This window comes from Dendrobates tinctorius, unplaced genomic scaffold (genome assembly GCF_039654945.1).
Source record: "Dendrobates tinctorius isolate UK_male_01 unplaced genomic scaffold, ASM3965494v1 ptg000158l, whole genome shotgun sequence".
NCBI lineage: Eukaryota > Metazoa > Chordata > Amphibia > Anura > Dendrobatidae > Dendrobates > Dendrobates tinctorius.
Window position 1 is genome coordinate 33,535,121 of NW_027361825.1, and position 19,632 is coordinate 33,554,752.

At 45.3% G+C, this 19,632-nt stretch overlaps 1 protein-coding gene across 2 annotated transcripts in view; it reads right to left on the reverse strand.

Annotated features, from left to right (window-relative positions):
* The window catches only part of LOC141052054 (cytochrome P450 2F2-like), a 59,471-nt gene that overhangs the window by 9,351 nt on the left and 30,488 nt on the right, over nucleotides 1-19,632 (reverse strand). Inside the window, exons 3-10 of one of the 2 annotated variants that reach the window (XM_073549242.1) lie at nucleotides 14,699-14,876; nucleotides 14,195-14,357; nucleotides 13,112-13,261; nucleotides 12,022-12,182; nucleotides 10,402-10,578; nucleotides 9,899-10,040; nucleotides 9,633-9,817; nucleotides 9,393-9,534 (exon numbers count right to left, since the gene is read on the reverse strand). In XM_073549242.1, the coding sequence (XP_073405343.1) occupies nucleotides 9,393-9,534; nucleotides 9,633-9,817; nucleotides 9,899-10,040; nucleotides 10,402-10,578; nucleotides 12,022-12,182; nucleotides 13,112-13,261; nucleotides 14,195-14,357; nucleotides 14,699-14,875 (1,297 nt within the window). In that variant the 5' untranslated portion in view covers nucleotide 14,876. The remainder of the gene's footprint in view (nucleotides 1-9,392; nucleotides 9,535-9,632; nucleotides 9,818-9,898; nucleotides 10,041-10,401; nucleotides 10,579-12,021; nucleotides 12,183-13,111; nucleotides 13,262-14,194; nucleotides 14,358-14,698; nucleotides 14,877-19,632) is intronic. The other variant, XM_073549243.1, reaches the window with a different exon arrangement.

Here is a 19,632-nt window from a genome sequence, read left to right on the forward strand (position 1 = left end):
CCCCACATATGGGGTTTCAGTGTACTCAGGAGAAATTGCACTAATGCTTTAGTTTCCAAAATGGGGTAACTTGTGGGGGGTTTCCACTGTTTAGGCACATCAGGGGCTCTCCAAATGGGACAAGAAGTCCGCTAATGATTCCAGGAAATTTTACATTTGTAAAAACAAATGACACTCCTTCCCTTCTGAGCTCTGCCGTGTGCCCAAACAGTGGTTTTCTCACTCATATGGGGTATCGGCATACTCGGGAGAAATTGCTCAAATAATTGTATGGTGCAATTTCTCCTGTTATTCTTACGAAAATTCAATATTTTGTGCTAAAAACATATTTGTGGGGAAAATTTGATGTTTTTTACTTTTACGCTCAACGTTATAAACTTCTGTGAATCACCTAAGAGTTCAATGTGCTCACCATGGAGCGCCCCGCAGGGCCTTAGGTTACTCGGTATCGGACCGGTCAGGTTCTTTAAAGGGGATGTGTCACGGTGGCAGTGACTACGTCCGTGGCTCTGGGCATCCGGTAAAGATGGATGTTTAATGAAGGATGATGAAGGTAGTGGGGAAAATGATGGAGAAATGGTAGGGAAATGGGGAGTTTGTCGTGACGCCACCCGTGGTATTCTGCAATGATAGCCGACACTGCAATGCAGATCCTCTTGGACAGTGTTAGTGCAGCAGAGATGATGAAGCTCTACACGGGCAGAGCTGTGTCCCAGGGCAGTTAAGGTGTCATCAGTTGAGCCGGTGACAGTGATGGTGTGTGCGATGCAGAACTGGCGAGATGATAATGACACGAAGGACACAGCGGGGTGCAGTTTCAGGGTTTTACTCACAGTTCTTGTGCACACGGAGACCCGCTTGGCACTGTGTCCTCCAGGGGAGGGGTCCAGCCAATTCACAGGCAATTCAGAGACACCTTTTCAGGACTCCCCTTGATATTCACCTTTCTAGGCCGTGTCTCTGCACTGATCTCTCCTTTCTCTCCTGCCCTTCGCCTTCACAAGCAGTGTCTGTCAAGCCGCCACTGCATACTCACCCGGCCTCCGCTCCAGCGCCACAGCCCCCGCCGTCCGACAGCCACGGCGGTCCCCTCTGACAGGTCCGCGGCCGACGGTGTCTCTGCATGCATTGCGCATGCGCCGTAGGCCGCGGCCGCGCCTCCCTCCTGTCACTTGAGCTCCGGCAATGCCCTGACCCGGAAGCACCGACGGACCAATGGCAGACCAGACAGGGGCATATCAGGCCGTTTCCCTTTGAGGGAGGTGCCTGATCGTTGTGTTTGCTAGCACACTGGGCCCTGCTTCCTCGTGTTCTCTCTGCAGCCTCGCAGTCCTGACTTCCGTGATTCCTGCAGCAGTCTCGCAGTCCTGTCTTCCGTAGTTCCTGCAGCAGTCCCGCAGTCCTGTATTCCATGGGTCCTGCTATCTATGCTCCAGTCCTACAGCCCTACTCCAGTCCTGCCTCCCGTATTCCTGCTCCGTCCTGTTATCTATGCTCCAGTCCTACAGTCCTACTCCAGGCCTGCCTCCCGTGTTCCTGCTCTGTCCTGCTGTCTACGCTCCAGTCCCACTCTACTGGCCAGTCTTCAACAGGAGCTGGGTCAGCAACGAGATGCTCAAGCCCATATTTTGAATTACATGGCCTCCGTTGATAGCCACTTGTCGGTCCTCCAGTCAGCTGCCGCGATCCTGACTCCTCCCCCGTGTCTACAGCTCTTCCGACGCCCCGCCTCGCCAAGCCACCTCGGTTTACTGGTGATCCCAAGCTCTGCATGGGGTTCTTAAATCAATGTAGCCACCATTTTGAATGGTTGCCTCAGCAATATCCCTCTGACCGGGCCAAAGTGGCCTTCATTATGTCCCATCTGGAGAGAGAGGCCCTGTCTTGGCTGAACCCTCTCTGGGAACGGGACGACCCCGTGGTCTCAAGTCTTCCAGTCTTCTTGGACACTTTTCACAGGGTTTTCGATGAGCCGGGTCAGTTAGCTTCTCTCACCGAGTTTCTTTTTAACCTACATCAGGGTTCTCTCACGATCGGGCAGTACGCGATCTGCTTTCGCACTCTCTCCTCTGAGCTTGGCTGGAATAATGCAGCTTTGGTAGGGGCCTTTCAAGCAGAATAAAGGATGAACTCGCGGGTTGGGATACCCCGACCACCTTGGAGGACCTTATCTTCCTGGCCACCCGCATTGACCTGCACTTCCAGGAGCGCGCTCGGGAGTCAGCAAGAGACAGGAGGTCCACTAGACCGGCTTCCCTTTCCACCCAGTCTGCTAGTCCCCGTCCTGTCGGGTCCTCTTCTCCCTCATCGGTTGAATCCATGCAGGTAGATCGCCTCAAGTTGGCCGAGTTGCGTCGGAGAGAGAGGCGGGCACAAGGCCTATGCTTCTATTGCGAAGGTTCGTCACACTTTGTCCACACCTGTCCTGAGAAACCGGGAAACTCCTCCACCTAGGTCAGGTAAGAGAGGCCTCCTTAGGTGCTAATGATTCCTCTCAACCTCATACTATATCTGTTATTGTGGTTTCAGGGGAGAGACGTGGGTCCGAGGTGGCCTACGTGGATTCGGGCTCGGCAGGTAACTTCATCTGGCCTGAAGAGGTGGACAAATACCAAATTCCTGTGGTTACCCTATGTAATCCTCACCTGATTGCCGCAGTGGATGGCAAACCACTACAGGAGACCATCACCTTGGTCACTGAGGAAATGGAGTTGCAAGTCGGAGTCTTACATCGAGAGAAGATAGCCTTTTACGTTTTGCCCAAGCTCTCCCATGCGATTCTACTCGGTCTTCCTTGGTTAAGGACTCATCAGCCTGTTCTCGACTGGTCTTCAGGGGAGGTACTCCACTGGGGGCACCCGTGCTAAGCTCGCTGTCTGACTCCTGTCCGTCTGGCCGCCTGGCCTCGGCCACCCCCAGACCTTGCGGGCCTTCCTTCAGCCTACAGTTCCTACGCTGATGTCTTTGATAAGAAGGAAGTGGAGGTTCTTCCTCCACACCGGCCTTTTGACTGCCCAATTGAACTAATTGCCGGTTCAACCCCCCCAAGGGGCAGAATCTACCCCCTGTCTCCCGCAGAGACCATAGCCATGTCCGAGTACATCCGGGAGAACCTCGCCAAAGGCTTTATACGGAAGTCCTCCACGCCCGCGGGAGCCAGGTTTTTCTTCGTCAAGAAAAGGATGGATCTCTACGGCCATGCATTGACTATAGGGGCTTGAACGAGATTACCATCAAGAACAGGTATCCTCTTCCACTCATTCCGGAGCTGTTTGACCGTCTCAAAGGGGCTCAGGTCTTCTCCAAGCTAGACCTCAGGGGAGCCTATAATCTGGTCCGTATCCGCGCAGGTGATGAGTGGAAGACGGCTTTCAACACTCGAGACGACCATTACGAGTACCTGGTCATGCCCTTTGGTCTCTGCAATGCTCCTGCGGTGTTTTAAGAGTTCATCAACGAGATCTTCTGGGATCTCTTGTACTCCTGTGTGGTCGTGTACTTGGATGACATCCTCGTCTTCTCTCCGGACCTCTCGTCCCACAGAACGAGTGTTCGCCTGGTGTTACAGCGTCTTCGGGAGAATCGCTTGTATGCCAAGATAGAGAAATGTCTCTTTGAACAAACCTCTCTGCCGTTTCTGGGATACATTATCTCCGATGATGGACTAAGGATGGATCCCGAGAAATTGACTGCCATTCTCAAATGGCCTCGCCCTATGGGAGTAAGGGCTATACAACGGTTTCTCGGATTCGCCAATTATTACAGGCAATTCATTTCTCATTTTTCCACAATAACCAAACCTATTTCCGCTCTCACCCGAAAAGGGACAACTCCCAATGCTTGGACTACTGAGGCAGAGGAGGCCTTTCAGACCTTAAAACGGGCTTTCTCCATGACCCCGGTGTTGCATCGTCCCGAAAGCAACCAATCCTTTATACTCGAGGTGGACGCTTCCTCAACAGGTGCCGGGGCGGTATTGTCCCAGAGATCCGCCTCCGGTCATCTGCATCACTGTGGCTTCTTTTCTAAGACCTTCTCTGAATCCGAGTGTAACTACTCGAACTGTTGGCCATAAAATTGGCCCTGAAAGAATGGCGTCATCTCCTGAAGGGGACTGTCCATCCCTTTGTAATCTTCTCTGACCACAAGAACTTGGCCTATCTCCAGTCTGCCCAGAGACTCAATCCTCATCAGGCTAGATGGTCCTTATTTTTTGCCCGATCTGACTTCGAGCTCCGTTTTCGCCCCGGCAACAAGAACACCAAAGCCGACGCTCTGTCCAGGGTCTTCCAGCCAATTGAAACAAAAGTGGAGGAACCTTCGTACATTATTGACCCCACTAGAATCAACACAGTGGCTCCAGTGAACTGGCTTTCTCCACCTCCAGGCAAGACTCTTGTGCCTGAAAATCTCAAGCGAAAAGTCCTTCTATGGGGGCACTCTTCCAGACTAGCCGGCCATGCCGGAACTTAGAAGACGCTTGCCCTTATCACACGTCACTACTGGTGGCCTACGCTTCGCCAGGATGTGCTTGATTTCGTGGCCTCTTGTCCCTCCTGTGCTAAAAACAAAGTGCCACGACGACTTCCATCTGGCTTGTTGCTCTCATTGCCTGTTCCTGTGGTTCCTTGGGAACACATTGCCATGGATTGCATCACCGACCTACCCCGTTCTTCCGGCTGTACAGTCATCCTGGTGGTGGTGGACCGTTTCTCCAAGACGGCCCACTTCATCCCTCTACCCAGTCTCCCCTCGGCTCCTGAGTTGTCCAAAGTTTTCATCCATCAGATCTTCAGACTCCATGGACTACCGCAACATATTGTGTCTGACCGGGGGGTTCAGTTCACCTCCAAGTTCTGACGGGCACTTTGTAAGCTTATGAAAGTTTCCCTTGACTAGATGAAGGAATTGAGGGTAAACTGATTAAATTTGCTGATGACACAAAGCTAGGAGGGATAGCTAATACCAAAGAAGAGAGAGAGAGAGAGGATTCAAAAAGATATAAATAAACTGGAGAAGTGGGCAGCAACTAACAGAATGGTTTTTATCAGGGAAAAATGCAAAGTACTACATCTGGGCAATAAAAATGAAAAAAGCATATACAGAATGGGAGGAATAGGGCTAAGCAACAGCACATGTGAAAAAGACTTGGGTATACTAATAGATCACAGACTGAATATGAGTCAACAGTGTGATGCAGCAGCAAAAAAGGCAAATGCAATTCTAGGATGTATTAACAGAAGCATACAGTCTAGATCACGTGAAGTCATTATTTTCCTCTACTCCTCTTTGGTCAGACCTCATCTGGAATATTGTGTCCAGTTTTGGGCACCACATTTTAAAAAAGACATCAACAAACTGGAGCAAGTTCAGAAAAGAGCGACCAGAATGGTGACCGGTCTGCAAACCCTGTCTTATGAGGAAAGGTTGCAGGATTTGGGAATGTTTAGTTTGCAAAAGAGAAGACTGAGAGGAGACTTAATAGCTGTCTACAAATATCTAAAGGGCTGTCACATTGTAGAAGGATCAACTTTATTCTCATTTGCACAAGGAAAGACTAGAAGCAATGGGATGAAACTGAATGGGAGGAGACACAGATTAGATATTAGAAAAAACTTTTTGACAGTTAGAGTGATCAATGAATGGAACAAGCTGCCACGAGAAGTGGTGAGTTCTCCTTCAATGGAAGTGTTCAAACAGAGGCTGGACAGACATCTGACTGGGATGATTTAGCGAATCCTGCTTTGAGCAGGGGGTTGGACCAGATGGCCCAGGAGGTCCCTTCCAACTCTGCGATTCTATGATTCTATGATTCTATGATTCTATGATTCTCCTCTGCCTACCATCCACAGTCCAACGGGCAGGTGGAGCATTCCAACCAGACGCTGACTGGGTACCTGCGCCATTTCTCCAACGCCCACCAGAACGACTGGGTTGACTTACTTCCCTGGGCAGAATTTGCCTATAACAACCATACTGGCGAGTCCTCAGCCAAGTCTCCGTTTTTCATTGTGTTTGGCAGACATACTGGTGGTCCCCTTCCGGTAACCACTGCCTCCAAGGTACCTGCGGCAAATGTCTTGTCCTCTGAATTTTCCAAGATCTGGGCTGAGACCAACACGTCACTCAAGAGGGCCGCTGATCGGATGAAAAATTATGCTGCCAAGAAGAGATTGGATCCACCACCGTATCGTATCGGTGACAAATTCTGGCTCTCGTCCAAATTTATCTGGTTGATACTGCCCTCTTACAAGTTGGGTCCGCGCTACATCGGTCCGTTTGAAATTCTTGGACGTGTCAATGAAGTCGCCTACAAATTGAGGTTGCCTGCTTCGCTCCGAGTCCCAAACACCTTCCACGTCTCTCTCCTGAAACCTGTGGTACTGAATCACTTCAATTCCGTGTCTGATTCTGTTTCTCAGCCGGTTGGTACCGATAATATCTTTGAGGTGGAGGACATCATCGCCATGAAAAAGGTTAGGGGTAGGACTCTTTTTCTTATTGACTGGAGGGGCTTTGGTCCTGAGGAGAGATCCTGGGAACCTCGGGAGAATATCAATGCTCCTTGTATCCTCAAGAGATTTTTTGCTAATCTCAGGGGAGGGCGGCTTAGGGGAGGGGGTACTGTCATGCCGCCACTGCATACTCACCTGGCCTCTGCTCCCGCACTGCAGCCCCCCGCTGTACGACAGCCACGGTGGTCCTTTCTGACAGGTCTGCGGCCGACGGTGTCTCTGCATGCATTGCGCAAGCGCCGTAGGCCGTGGCCGAGCCTCCCTCCTGTCACTTGTGCTCCGGCCATGCCCTGACCCAGAAGCACTGACGGACCAATGGCAGACCAGACAGGGGCATATCAGGCCATTCCCCTTTGAGGGAGGTGCCTGATCTTTGTGTTTGCTAGCACACTGGGCCCTGCTTCCTCGTGTACTCTCTGCAGCCTCGCAGTCCTGTCTTCCGTGATTCCTGCAGCAGTCTCAGAGTCCTGTCTTCCGTGGTTCCTGCTATCTATGCTCCAGTCCTACAGTCCTACTCCAGTCCTGCCTCCCGTGTTCCTGCTCTGTCCTGCTATCTATGCTCCAGTCCCGCAGTCCTACTCCGGTCCTGTCTCCAGTGATCCCGCTCTGTCCTGCTATCTATGCTCCAGTCCTACTCTGGTCCTGTCTCCAGTGATCCTGCTCTGTCCTGCTGTCTATGCTCCAGTCCCACAGTCCTACTCCGGTCCTGTCTCCAGTGATCCCGCTTCGTCCTGCTATCCCTGGTCCGGCCCTGCAATCCTACTCTGGTCCTACCTCCTACAGTCTTGTGCTCCTACTCCAGTCCGTTCTGACCCGCCCCTCTCAGTACCGGCTATCGTGGTACTCGAAACCCTGGGCCTACTCCTAACGATCCCTGTATAGGGGTCGGCTCCACCTGGCAGCTCGCCCGGGGCTCCACGGTGCCATGGTCCAGAGGGTCCACTCCTGGAGATTTTCCTCACCTGACCAGCCGTAGTAACAGTGTCCCAAGCTGGCAGCCATGGATCTCACCGGGCGACGTGGGTCAGGCCCAGGGATCCTCTATGGCTACCTTTTTGGGAAGTATTTGTGGCTGCGGCTGAGGCACTTGAAATTAGCTCCGCCTCCGGCTTGCTAGCTGAGCCTCGTTTTTTGTTCTCCACTACGCTTAGGGGCCGGCTCTCTCACTGTGGCCTGGTCCTTCCACGTCTGGATACGGGCCCCTATGGTGGCTTTCCGCACTACCCGTGCCCCAAGGACCCCTTCTATTCTCCTAGGAGCTTCTTTCCTTCTAGATGTGGTTATGGCTGAGGTACGCACAGCTACCCCAGCCTCCGCCTTTCTAGCTGAGTCTTGTAGTCCTCCACAAGCTTTAGGGGCCAGCTCCCCCACTGCAACCTGGTCCCTCCACTTCTGGATACAGGCCCCACGGGTGGCCTTCGCACTTCCCGTACCCCAAGGATCCCTCCTGTCCTCACAGGAGCTTCCTTCAGGCTCCCCTCACAACTCTCTCTCCAACTCTTCCTACTACATTCCTTCTCCTTCTCCATCTCCTCACCAACTCACCAACTGTTACTGCTCACTCACTCTCACCTTCAAGGCTCCTCCCCTTTTCCTACCTTCCCCACCCACTCCCCAACACCCTTTCCTAGCCAGCGTGGGATGAGGCCATCCTCCCTAACGGTACACCCAGATGCCCTGACTGAACTGGTGTGTGCTGGGTGCGAGTGTTAGAGTCCTGGGTAGTGCTCCCTCCTTACCTGAGGGTGGGATACCACATGTCTGGATGAGGTGCAGTACTTCTGTGGTGATTGGACCCTTAAATCTCTCTGATTTAAGGGCATGAAAATTCAAAGTTGGAATATTGCAAAATTTTCACCAAATTCCCATTTTTTACATAAATAAATGCAAGTCATAGCAAAGAAATGTTACCACTATCATGAAGTACAATATATCACAAAAAACACATCTCAGAATCACTGTGAACTGTTGAAAAGTTCCAGAGTTGTTATGTTATATAGTGACAGTGGTCAGAATTGTCATTAACATGCAAGCCACCTTCGGGGGTAATAATAATCTTTAGTAATAATAAGCTTTATTTTTATATAGCACGAACGTATTCTGCAGCACTTTAAAGTCACCACATGTTAGGAAAACCCCTCAAACACGGGGAGAACATACAAACTTCTTGCTGATGTAGTCTTAGGGGGGTTTTGAACCCAGGACTCCAGCGCTGCAAGGTTGCAGTGCTAGCCACCGAATCACTATGCAAGGGGTAAACAGGTTAATAACCTGTAAAGGCCAATCAGACAGTTGTGAGCTAAGATTAATAGGCTTAGGAAGCTCCATAGTTATTGGCCCCTTCCCAGCATAATAAGACCGTCTCACAGCTGTATGCTTTCCTTTAGCTGGTTATTAAAAATAAAGGGGAATCCTTTTTTTCATTTATTTCTTAAAAAGCTCCACAGAGCTTATTAAATATCTTATGGCTATCTCTCTACCAATTTATTTTATTTATCTATATCTGTATATAAGATTGCTTTATTAGTTTGAAAACTAGTTTTAAATTACATACAGATTACAGTATGTCAAAGATGATGTTAAAAATGCATTGCATACGTATGTCACACAGCTGTCATACGGATGTTGTACACCCAATTTTACCATGAACCCATTGTTAGTAAAAAATCACCACATGGGATTTGTTGTTTCTTGGCTTTCGGTATTGAAAACTGAAGCCTGCTGTAAATGAAAATGCCTATGATAAAGTTTACTTTGGAAAATGCTCCTGAGTCCTGACCTTTAGCAGTTGGCAGAGTTGCTGTGTGTACTTAGCTTTAGTGAAAGCCAGGTATTCACTAAAAAAGATATCACAATCTAGTTCAATTTCATCCTCACCTATAGAAAATGGCATCAAGGACTCTTTCTTTTTAAGTTTCCCATTTTCATCCAAAAAGTTTTTGGGGTCAAATATCTCAGGGTTATTGAACTCGGTCATGTCATTGTGTACGCCAGTAAGAACCGAGATGAAAACTGTTCCCTTGAGGATAGAAAAATATAAAAAAGCATTTAAAAAAAAATTCTGCATTATGATTTTTGCTCATTTTAATTTTTTTCTTAGCCCAAGTTGATTTTTACCTTCCTAAATTTATAATTGCGAATCTCAGTATCAGTGGTCAATTCATGAGGAAGAGCCAATGGAACCACATCACCAAATCTCTGGACCTCGAAAATAAAAGCTTCTGTGTACGGCATATTGAATCTGTCCTCATAACTTGGCGGACGCTGGCCAATTACATTTTCAATCTCATTGTAGACCTTTTCTATAAGAAAATTGCATTTTATTTTCAATTTCTCATAATATTACACAGGCTTTTGCAGTTTCATTGACTTTAGTTGCATACCTGCTATACTGGGGTATTTCATAAGAAGCAAGATTGAAAATCTCAGGGTAGCGCTTACTGATTCTGTCCCAGCAAAAAATAAGATTAATGAATTCATTACCAAAGTATTGATATTGTAGATAGTTTCTTTAAGCTTCCCTTCCTGAATTTGAAGAAATTATACAAAGAAGAGAATATATTATTATTCACTTTATAGCACCATTACTTTCTACAATGATTTACAGACCTCATCATCACAATCTTTATTGAGGCTCACAATCTAAATGACCTATCAGTATGTCTTTGGAGTGAGGGAGGAAACCGAAGAACCTGTAGGAAACCACTCAAACACGGGGAGAACAAAGAAACTCCTTGTAGATGTTTTCTTTGGGGGAATTTCAACCCTGGACCCCAGCACCTCTAATCCACCATACTGTCCATATACAGAATGTACTCAATTATAGAAAATACTGATTCATAATATGTGGATCGAAAATTTTTATTTTTTTTGTTTGATTTTGTACCTTTTCAATTTTGATCAGGAAACAGTCGATAAAATCTCTTGGGTTATTGTTGTCCAAAGTCTTTATGTTGTTCTGCATTTTTTCCTTGATAAAGTCTGCCATGACGGTAAAGTTTGCCATAAGTGTATGGTGACGTCCAGGTATGTACTTCATCACATTCGGATATATGTTGTAAAGCTTGAAAAAAGAACAATGACTAAATTAGTTCAAAGGCTTGTTTCAACAATGTTTGCTTCTACATCAGAGGGTGAGAAGTGCCAATGACATTGCATCTACAGATATCTGCCAGGATTTACAATAGGTCCCCGAAACTTGCCATTTTTAGGACATGTGGGAGCTTGGGAATTTCCTAAATAATTTAATCCCAGCGGGAGGAGAACCACCATTTTTACAAGAGCAATTCTTGATGCATTAAAAAGTGGAAAACACGTTATATGGCTAACATTCTATTTTATTATAGTAAATATTTTAGATCTTGCATTGATCATTTATTCATTTTATATCTATATAATTATCTTTAATAACTGTGTTTTATATTAGCTTTATAAGTCTTACTTATAAAAAAAGAGACAGGATGTTGTTTGTTTAAAAATTGTTGAAGGCATTGAGAGCTGAATTACACTAATTTTGGGAAATTTAATAGAATTCATAATTGATGGCCTTTGTTCTGTAACCCCTTCACGACCTTTGATGTACATTTTCGTCAAAGTTTTTGTCCCTATCCTTGAGGTGGACTCCAAGCGCACATCTTTTCCTGCATATGATGACTGATATGAACCCAGGACCCCAGCGCTGAAAGACTACAGTGCTAGCCACTGAGCCACCATGCTGCAACACTATATATTTGAACTTTAAGAAGCTAATGGCGGACGTGGTTGGCAATGATTCTGTGATGAGATCACCCTCTGGTGTAATTCTCAAATTTACATAAGTGGTTGCATTCTCCATCAAGCTTGAACAGTTTGCCATTTTTTTTCGTGCAATATCTGCTATACAGTTGCCTGATTTGAATGGTATAGAATATGTTTGATGGTTAGAGAAAACGGAATCAATGATGTTACTGAACTGAAGGCCATCGCTCACGAGATATGAGCTAAGATTCCTCAGGAATGCTGCCAAATGTTGGTATCTGGCTATGCATCACATGTGCAGCAGGTTATAACAGCCATAGGGATTCTAATAAGCACTAAAGTTGCTTGTCATGAAGGGAGTGAATAATGCTGGCACTGTAGTAGCAAATAAAGTGGCATTTTGTGATAAATTTGGAGAAACCAGTTGTTATATTAGTTGTATTGAGGTATTGATTGCAACCGTATATAGTATATACTGCCTTATTAGGCACTGCTAATATTCACTGTCAATCACTGCTACCATCCATACCACCAAAAAGTTTTAAAATAAAATAGTTCCCTTTCCTCGATTGGTCTAGTAATGGAATTATCGGAAACATCAGCTACACCGCAGTACATTTTGGCACAAATGAGCTGAGAAGAGTAGCAAGGAACCATTGGCACGGAGGCTCCATACAACGGTGCACAGAAGCTATGCTTGGGTGTATTAGAGCTAAATCATAATTGTGAAGTAGATGAAATTTCCATTGAAATCTGAATTAATACTTACTACTCCCCAGCGTGTGCTTGAAATATGAAAGATTTCTTGAATACATTTCACAACCTTTTGGAAATTTTCATCCTTATATTCGAACCGGCTACCAAACACCACAGAGCATATCACATTAGACACAGAACGTAATATTGGGTAATTGGGATTTATTGGTGACCCTAAAAGCAAACAAATTAGTAAATCACCAGCTGGAGGTGCACAGAAGAATCTCGTCTTGGTTTTTAAATTGAGCACCTAAATGTGTGGAGATCCACACGTTGCACTAAGCTTTAATGAATGAAACATTCAGGTTTTTATGCTCTTAATATATTGCAATCATATTATATTGCACTGGGTACTAACAATTGCTCGTTTTGCCTTTCAACCCAGTTAATTCTTCTCTTTTCTATTTTGTCTGCTCAATGTAGAAACAGAAAGTGTTTTTTGCCTGTATGAGTAATTCTCCTCATCAACTTCTGACCAAGCTGCTCCACTCCACCTCAGCCAGGGAATTTGTAGTGATAGAATTGTAGTTCTAATGATGACTCAAGACTTATTTTCTACATAGAACTTAGGAGGATTCAGCTAGTCTGTTTTTATTCACATGATGTCATAGACCTAATGGAAAACAGAAGAATTAACTGGGTAGAAAGGTAAAATGAGCAATTGTATGTACAAAATACCATATAATATAATTATTGCAATATAAAATCTTTTATGCGAGTGCTTCTTTGATAAGCAGAACAGTGAGTTCTTCAAAGATTGAGGGTACCATGATGTAATATGTTTGGGTTATGGGATACTTAACTTAGAAACATTGGGAAACACAGAATTTTTAGTACGTAGAGCATCATGTGTCCAGCATAAGCAAGATATTCTATAAGTTGTATAGATTGGTTTCCGAAACCTTCCATCGATGTAACAGCTTTATGGCCAATCAGGCAAAACTTACAATAATTACAGATTTAAAAACAAAAAAAGAACAATTTTTATTAATGTTCCATCTCCTACAAGACTATGTGATTAGTATGAAGTGTACATTTTGTGTGACAGACTCCACTAAAGCCATAAGGGAATACAAATTATTACCAGAGTTATCAAACTTTACCATTAGCTTTTCTCAGAACTTCAGTCAGATACATTGCCTCTTCCCGTATCCTCTCCTCAAAACTGTGCTTTCCAACGCCAAAACTACCCAGGGTCTGCAACACAAAACGTCTCATCTCCTTCCATTTCTCACCATTACTGAATGCGATATCTGTGTCATACAAGAAAACAGAATATTTTACATCAAAGCAATTTCCACAGATTCCTTCATTAAAAGATACATGCAAGCCAATAATAATTCTGTCTTACAAAACTCAAGGAGCAATGGATAATCAAAATCAAAATTTTTCAAAGGCCAAAGGAACTGTTGAAGTCCACAAAAATCAATTGTTTAGTCCAGCATGTGAGATTTAATAGTTGTCTACTGCTAGTATGCAAAATATGTTATTCATGTTTATTACTCTATTGCAACCAAAAATGTTCATTTAAAATGAAACATCGTTTTTGGTTAAAAAAAAAAATAATATTTTATGGCTATTGACTGATATGAATTCCCCCAGTATGTCCGTGTGCATGACTGGACACAAAGCATACTTTTTTTTGCACAAATCCACTGTTTCAATGATTACTAATTTGTTATCATCTTTATTATTTTCACTGGGGTCCAAATGATTTGCCTATAACCTTCCATGTTAAAATACTCTTTTAATTAATTCTTATTTAATCAAACTCAGTCTCTCAATCAGAACCTCATTTATCCAGGGTGTCTCTTGTTTTGGAGGACCAAAGTATAGACAGTCTAATAATTCTAATAGAAAAAAGTGCAATACTTAATATTTCCTGTGGTGGTGCTGTAGGGAAACTGAACACTTGCTATCTGATTTCAGCACAATAATTACAGTGGAAGGCTAGGGTTGCAAGCAGTGACATGTCCTCTGATCAGATTCCCGCTGACGCTTTGTTACTAAGCCTTAGGTGAACAAGCCCTTTAAATGCAAGATATTGGCCAAGCTCTTTCACTATATTTGTTTAATTCTTCTGCGTCCTCAATATGAATACTGTGGAAAGAGATCCTTCAAGTATGATGAAATCAATAATACAGCAGGATCAAACAACAGTAAATGATACTTGACTCAATACTCACCATCTCCTTTGGTAAAGTCATGGAATGAAGCGTAATAGGCTCGACCACTGAACTCTTCTGCTTTGTCAATGAAAGTTTCTTTGAGAGCTTTATAACTGCAAAGATTGATAACTGGTTGGGTCCCTTCATATACTGTAAATATGTCACCATATTTTTCTGACAACTAGGAGAAAACAGAGAATTTGTTCAACATGACAAGTTACGATCTTATTGGATACTTTGATAATGTTCCATTCATGGCCCAAGAAAATTCCACAATTCTCTTGGTCTGGTCAAACATAGTGAAGGAGGTACTTAAGTAATATGTGAAACCAAGGTCTGACTGTGTAAGTGTACACTTTAGAAACATTACAAAAAATTTAATCAATAAATCGTTTGTCCTATTCAAGAGTCTCACTATAGCTTTGAGAATTACAAACGTATCGACTTCATTCCTTGGTCAATCAATTTCCTATAAGAAGCATTACAGTTTGGCACAAAGAGTTGGTTTTCATCTCTACTCACTTCCATGAGTGACTTCACAATATTACCGAAGTCCATCAAATGAAGAGTGCCAATGATGGGTAGAGGAGTTGGTCCCGGAGGCAGCTTGGATTTTTCCAGCAATATCTTAGTATAATTAGCTAACACGCTGGTTATAAGAATCACCAAAAGGACCGTAGCTATAGTGTAGAAATCCATTCTGTGGATATAAATTCAGTGTTACAATTTAGAAAGGGGTTCCTCATTGTTTCCACTACATTCATGTCCATAAATTTGTCATTGAAGATTGATCTGAAAAGCCAGCAGAAATTTGAACTGTCTCCGAACTGCAGTTGCAAAAGATGTAGGGATGAAGGGTCTCCTGAGGCTTGGTAAAACTACCTCACTTCTAACCATGTGGGTAGGAAGGATTTAGTGGCATTTTATTCCCCTCATTACCACCACAAGTTATTTCTATGATCATTTTGTTAACTTCTTGCAACTTTGTAGCACTTGTGGAATTGAGTTCAGTGTCACGAACTTGGCCTGGGCATCTTACATGAATAGCTTTTATAAGTATATGATCTACCATTATGGTGACCCTTGGTTGCCCTGTTCTTTGTTGCCAACAGGTCATAATATAGATCTAAGCAAGTGCTAATCTTAGGTGCACAGGGGTTACAACTCTACACTAGCAGCCTCATTTGATATCTGTATTTGTGCCTGCCCTACCTGTCTCTGCTTCTGTCACAGGGTGGTACAGCGCTCTCATTGCAGGCGAAACCTCTAGTTCTGTTCCCTCTGAGACTTGTAGTTCAATCCATGCTGGGAAATTGAGAGTTAAATTTTGTCTGTGTTTGCTTGCTGCTGAGTGGCCTGGTTGGGGCTGCAAGCTATTTAAGCTGATGAAATCCTGCTGTCCACTGCCAGTTATAGTTTGACTAGCTTTAATGAACTTAAAGCTATTCTGCTTGAATTCTCTGTAGTGATTCCTGATTTTGCTCTTCTGCCTTTAAGATTTTGTCCTGCACAGACATTCTGGTTCTTACCTGTCTACTGGTCAATTTTCCTGCCTCTGGATTGCTACCCCACTCAGCAGTCCTCCAGCTATAAGACCAGATACCTATACCGAAGTTAAAAGTTAAGGCCAGGTTTCCTTTGGAATCTGCCAGATGGAGTGGTTATCGCCAAGTCTGTCCGATAGAGATAATTCAGGAAAAATGGCACTTTCACAAAAAAATTGTGTGTGTATATATATATATATATATATATATATAATAAATATATATATTAGTGATGAGCGAGTATACTCATTACTCGAGATTTCCCTTTGCCGTAGACAGCCTGAATACATGTGTGGATTTCCTAACAAACGGGAAATCCCCACATGTATTCAGGCTGGCTATCAGCTGCAAATCATGCAGCTACGGCGACAGAAACTAAATCTCTGAGCACATCCAAATACTTGGAGATCACCCGAGCATGATCGGGAAATCTCGAGTAATGAGTATACTCGCTAGGGCCACAAACAGAGCATTACTGTCCTGACTGGAGTGTGGGGTCCGATAAACAGAGGGGGCCCGCATTGGGCCCCGTCTCATCTGCTCACCAGGTTCTAGCTGCAGGATTCTGCCGATGCAGTAACTGAACCTGCGTCCGAGATGCAGGTTCACTTAAACTCCATTGCCTTGCGGGCCCGAGCCCTCACGGCAATAGTTAAAACCTGCCAGCCAATCGGAGGCTGGCAGCTGACGCCGGCATATGACATCATTGTTATTCGCCAGCTAGTCTGCCCTGAAATGCCTGGGTTGGACGTCGGCGCTGGACCGAAGCCAGGTAAGGATAAAGTGTTTATTTTATTTTTATTGAAATCCACAAGCCCGGGGCAGGATGGGAGACTCAGGGGCAGGATCGGAGACACGGGGCATGATGGGAGACACAGTGGTATGATGGGAGACATGGTAGTATGATAGGATACATGGGGGCAGGATGGGAGACACGGTGGCAGGATTGGAGACACAGGCATGATGGGAGACATGGTAGTATGATGGGAGACATTGTGGTATGATGGGAGACACAGGGAGCAGAATGGGAGACACAGGGGGCAGGATGGGAGACATGGTGGCAAGATGGGAGACACAGAGGCAGGATAGGAGACAAGGGGGCATGATGGGAGACTCAGTGGCATGATGGGAGACATGGTGGTATGTTGGGAGACACCATGCCATGAGGGGAGACACGGGGGCAGGATGGGAGACACGGGGACAGGATGGGAGACACGGTGGTATGATGAGAGACACAGGGGCAGAATTGGAGACAAGGGTAGGATAGGAGACATGGTGGCATGATGGGAGACATGGAGGCAGAATGGGAGACATGGTGGCATGATGGGAGACATGGGGGCAGGGTGGGAGACACAGTGGCAGGATGGGAAATACAGGGGGCAGGATAGAGGCAGATGGGGCAGGATCATGGGGCAGGATGGAGAAAGATAGGGCAGCATCATGAGGCAGGATGGAGACAGATGGGGCAGGATCATAGGGCAGGATGGAGACAGATGGGGCAGGATCATGGGGCAGGATGGAGACAGATGGGGCAGGATCATGGGGCAAGATGGAGACAGATGGGGCAGAATCATGGGGCAGGATCACGTGGCAGGAAGGAGACAGATGGGCAGGATCATGAGGCAGAATGGAGACACTTGGTGCAGGATCATGGGCAGGATGTATAGAATGGAGACAGATGGGTCCGGATCGTGGGACAGATGGGGCAGGATGGGACATCACATGGGGGAAAAATGGATGCTCATGAGGGCAGGATGAGAGAACATATGGGACCAGGATGGGAGAATATATGGAATGAGATGCACGGGGGCCAGGATGGGGGATATTATTACCATAAGGGATAATTAAGGGATATTATTACTGCAGTGATGTATTTATTTTATTTTTTGAGGATACTGTTTTAAATGGGGGGGTGGTCCTCTTACTGTGCAGAGCGACACTATGTCGCCTTTTTTTCTTTATATGGTGTAATTTAGAAGTTGGGAAAAAAGTAATGTGTTCCGCAAGAGGTGCTCTAGATAACTGTGTTATTTCCTGCAGAGACGAGCCCTGGCTGGATGAAGATTAAAAGCAAAGATGAAGAACTTCACCTAGAGATGTCACTGGTGAGTCAGTATGTTACCTTTACACTGACACTATACACTGTATACTATATACAGCGATCCTGTGTACAATGTCACCAGTGATCACTGAATTACCTTTACACTGACACTATATACAGAGCTCCTCTGTATAATGTCATTGATCACAGTATAACCTGTACAATATATACAGCGCTCGCGTGTATAATGTCACTGTTGCTCACTGTATTACCTGTACATTGATACTGTATACAGAGCTCATGTGTATAATGTCACCGGTAATCACTGTATTACCTGTACATAGACACTACATACTAAGTACAGATCTCCTGTGTATAATGGCACTTATGGTGATATTAGTATTGTGTTTTTATTAATGATCAGTATTGTAGTATTCAGTCACTATGTGGTGGTAATATGTTGTCCGGCCATGGAGTGGCGGTATTTTGTTCCTTGTATGTGCTATTATTTGATCACTATGTGGTGGTAATATGTGCTCTGGTCATGGTGTGGTGGTATTTGTTCCTTGTATGTGATATTATTCAGTCACTGTGGTGGTAATATGTGGTCTGGTCATGGTGTGGTGGAGCTGCTTGCTATATGTGTGATCTATTGGTGGAAACTGTTAATGTGTGATTGGTGAGAAGTGGAGTTTTTCCAAGAGAGAGCAGTGAGCTGTGGACAGTTCGAGGGGTGGAGCCTGGGCGGAGTCTCGAGGGGGTCCCGAAATTCCTAGTGGAAGCCCTGATACCCGCAAATCACATATATATATATATATATACACTCACTGGCCACTTTATTAGGTACACCTGTCCAACTGTGTGTTAAGACTTAATTTCTAATCAGCCAATCACATGGCGGCAACTCAGTGCATTTAGGCATGTAGACATGGTCAAGACAATCTCCTGCAGTTCAAACCGAGCATCAGTATGGGGAAGAAAGGTGATTTGAGTGCCTTTGAACGTGGCATGATTGTTGGTGCCAGAAGGGCTGGTCTGAGTATTTCAGAAACTGCTGATCTCCTGGGATTTTCACGCACAACCATCTCTAGGGTTTACAGAGAATGGTCCGAAAAAGAAAAAAAATCCAGTGAGCGGCAGTTCTGTGGCCGGAAATGCCTTGTTGATGCCAGAGGTCAGAGGAGAATGGGCATACTGGTTCGAGCTGATAGAAAGGCAACAGTGACTCAAATTGCCACCCGTTACAACCAAGGTAGGCAGAAGAGCATCTCTGAACGCACAGTGCGTCGAACTTTGAGGCAGATGGGCTACAGCAGCAGAAGACCACACTGGGTACCACTCCTCTCAGCTAAGAACAGGCATCTGATGGCTACTTTCAGCAGGATAATGCGCCATGTCATAAAGCTCGAATCATCTCAGATTGGTTTCTTGAACATGACAATGAGTTCACTGTACTCAAATGGCCTCCTCAGTCACCAGATCTCAATCCAATAGAGCATCTTTGGGATGTGGTGGAACGGGAGATTCGCATCAGGGATGTGCAGCCGACAAATCTGCGCCAACTGTGTGATGCCATCATGTCAATATGGTCCAAAATCTCTGAGGAATGCTTCCAGCACCTTGTTGAATCTCTGCCACGAAGAATTGAGACAGTTCTGAAGGCAAAAGGGGGTCCAACCCGTTACTAGCATGGTGTACCTAATAAAGTGGCCAGTGAGTGTATACTGTATATATACATATATATATGCAGTATGCTCCTTTTCCTCAGCAATGACCTTCTGGGTGGGTACCCTGCTGGATCCCTGCTTCAAGGACAACGTACCATCCTTACTTCTGTCACTGGAATGGGATTGGAAAAGCAAGGCAGAGAG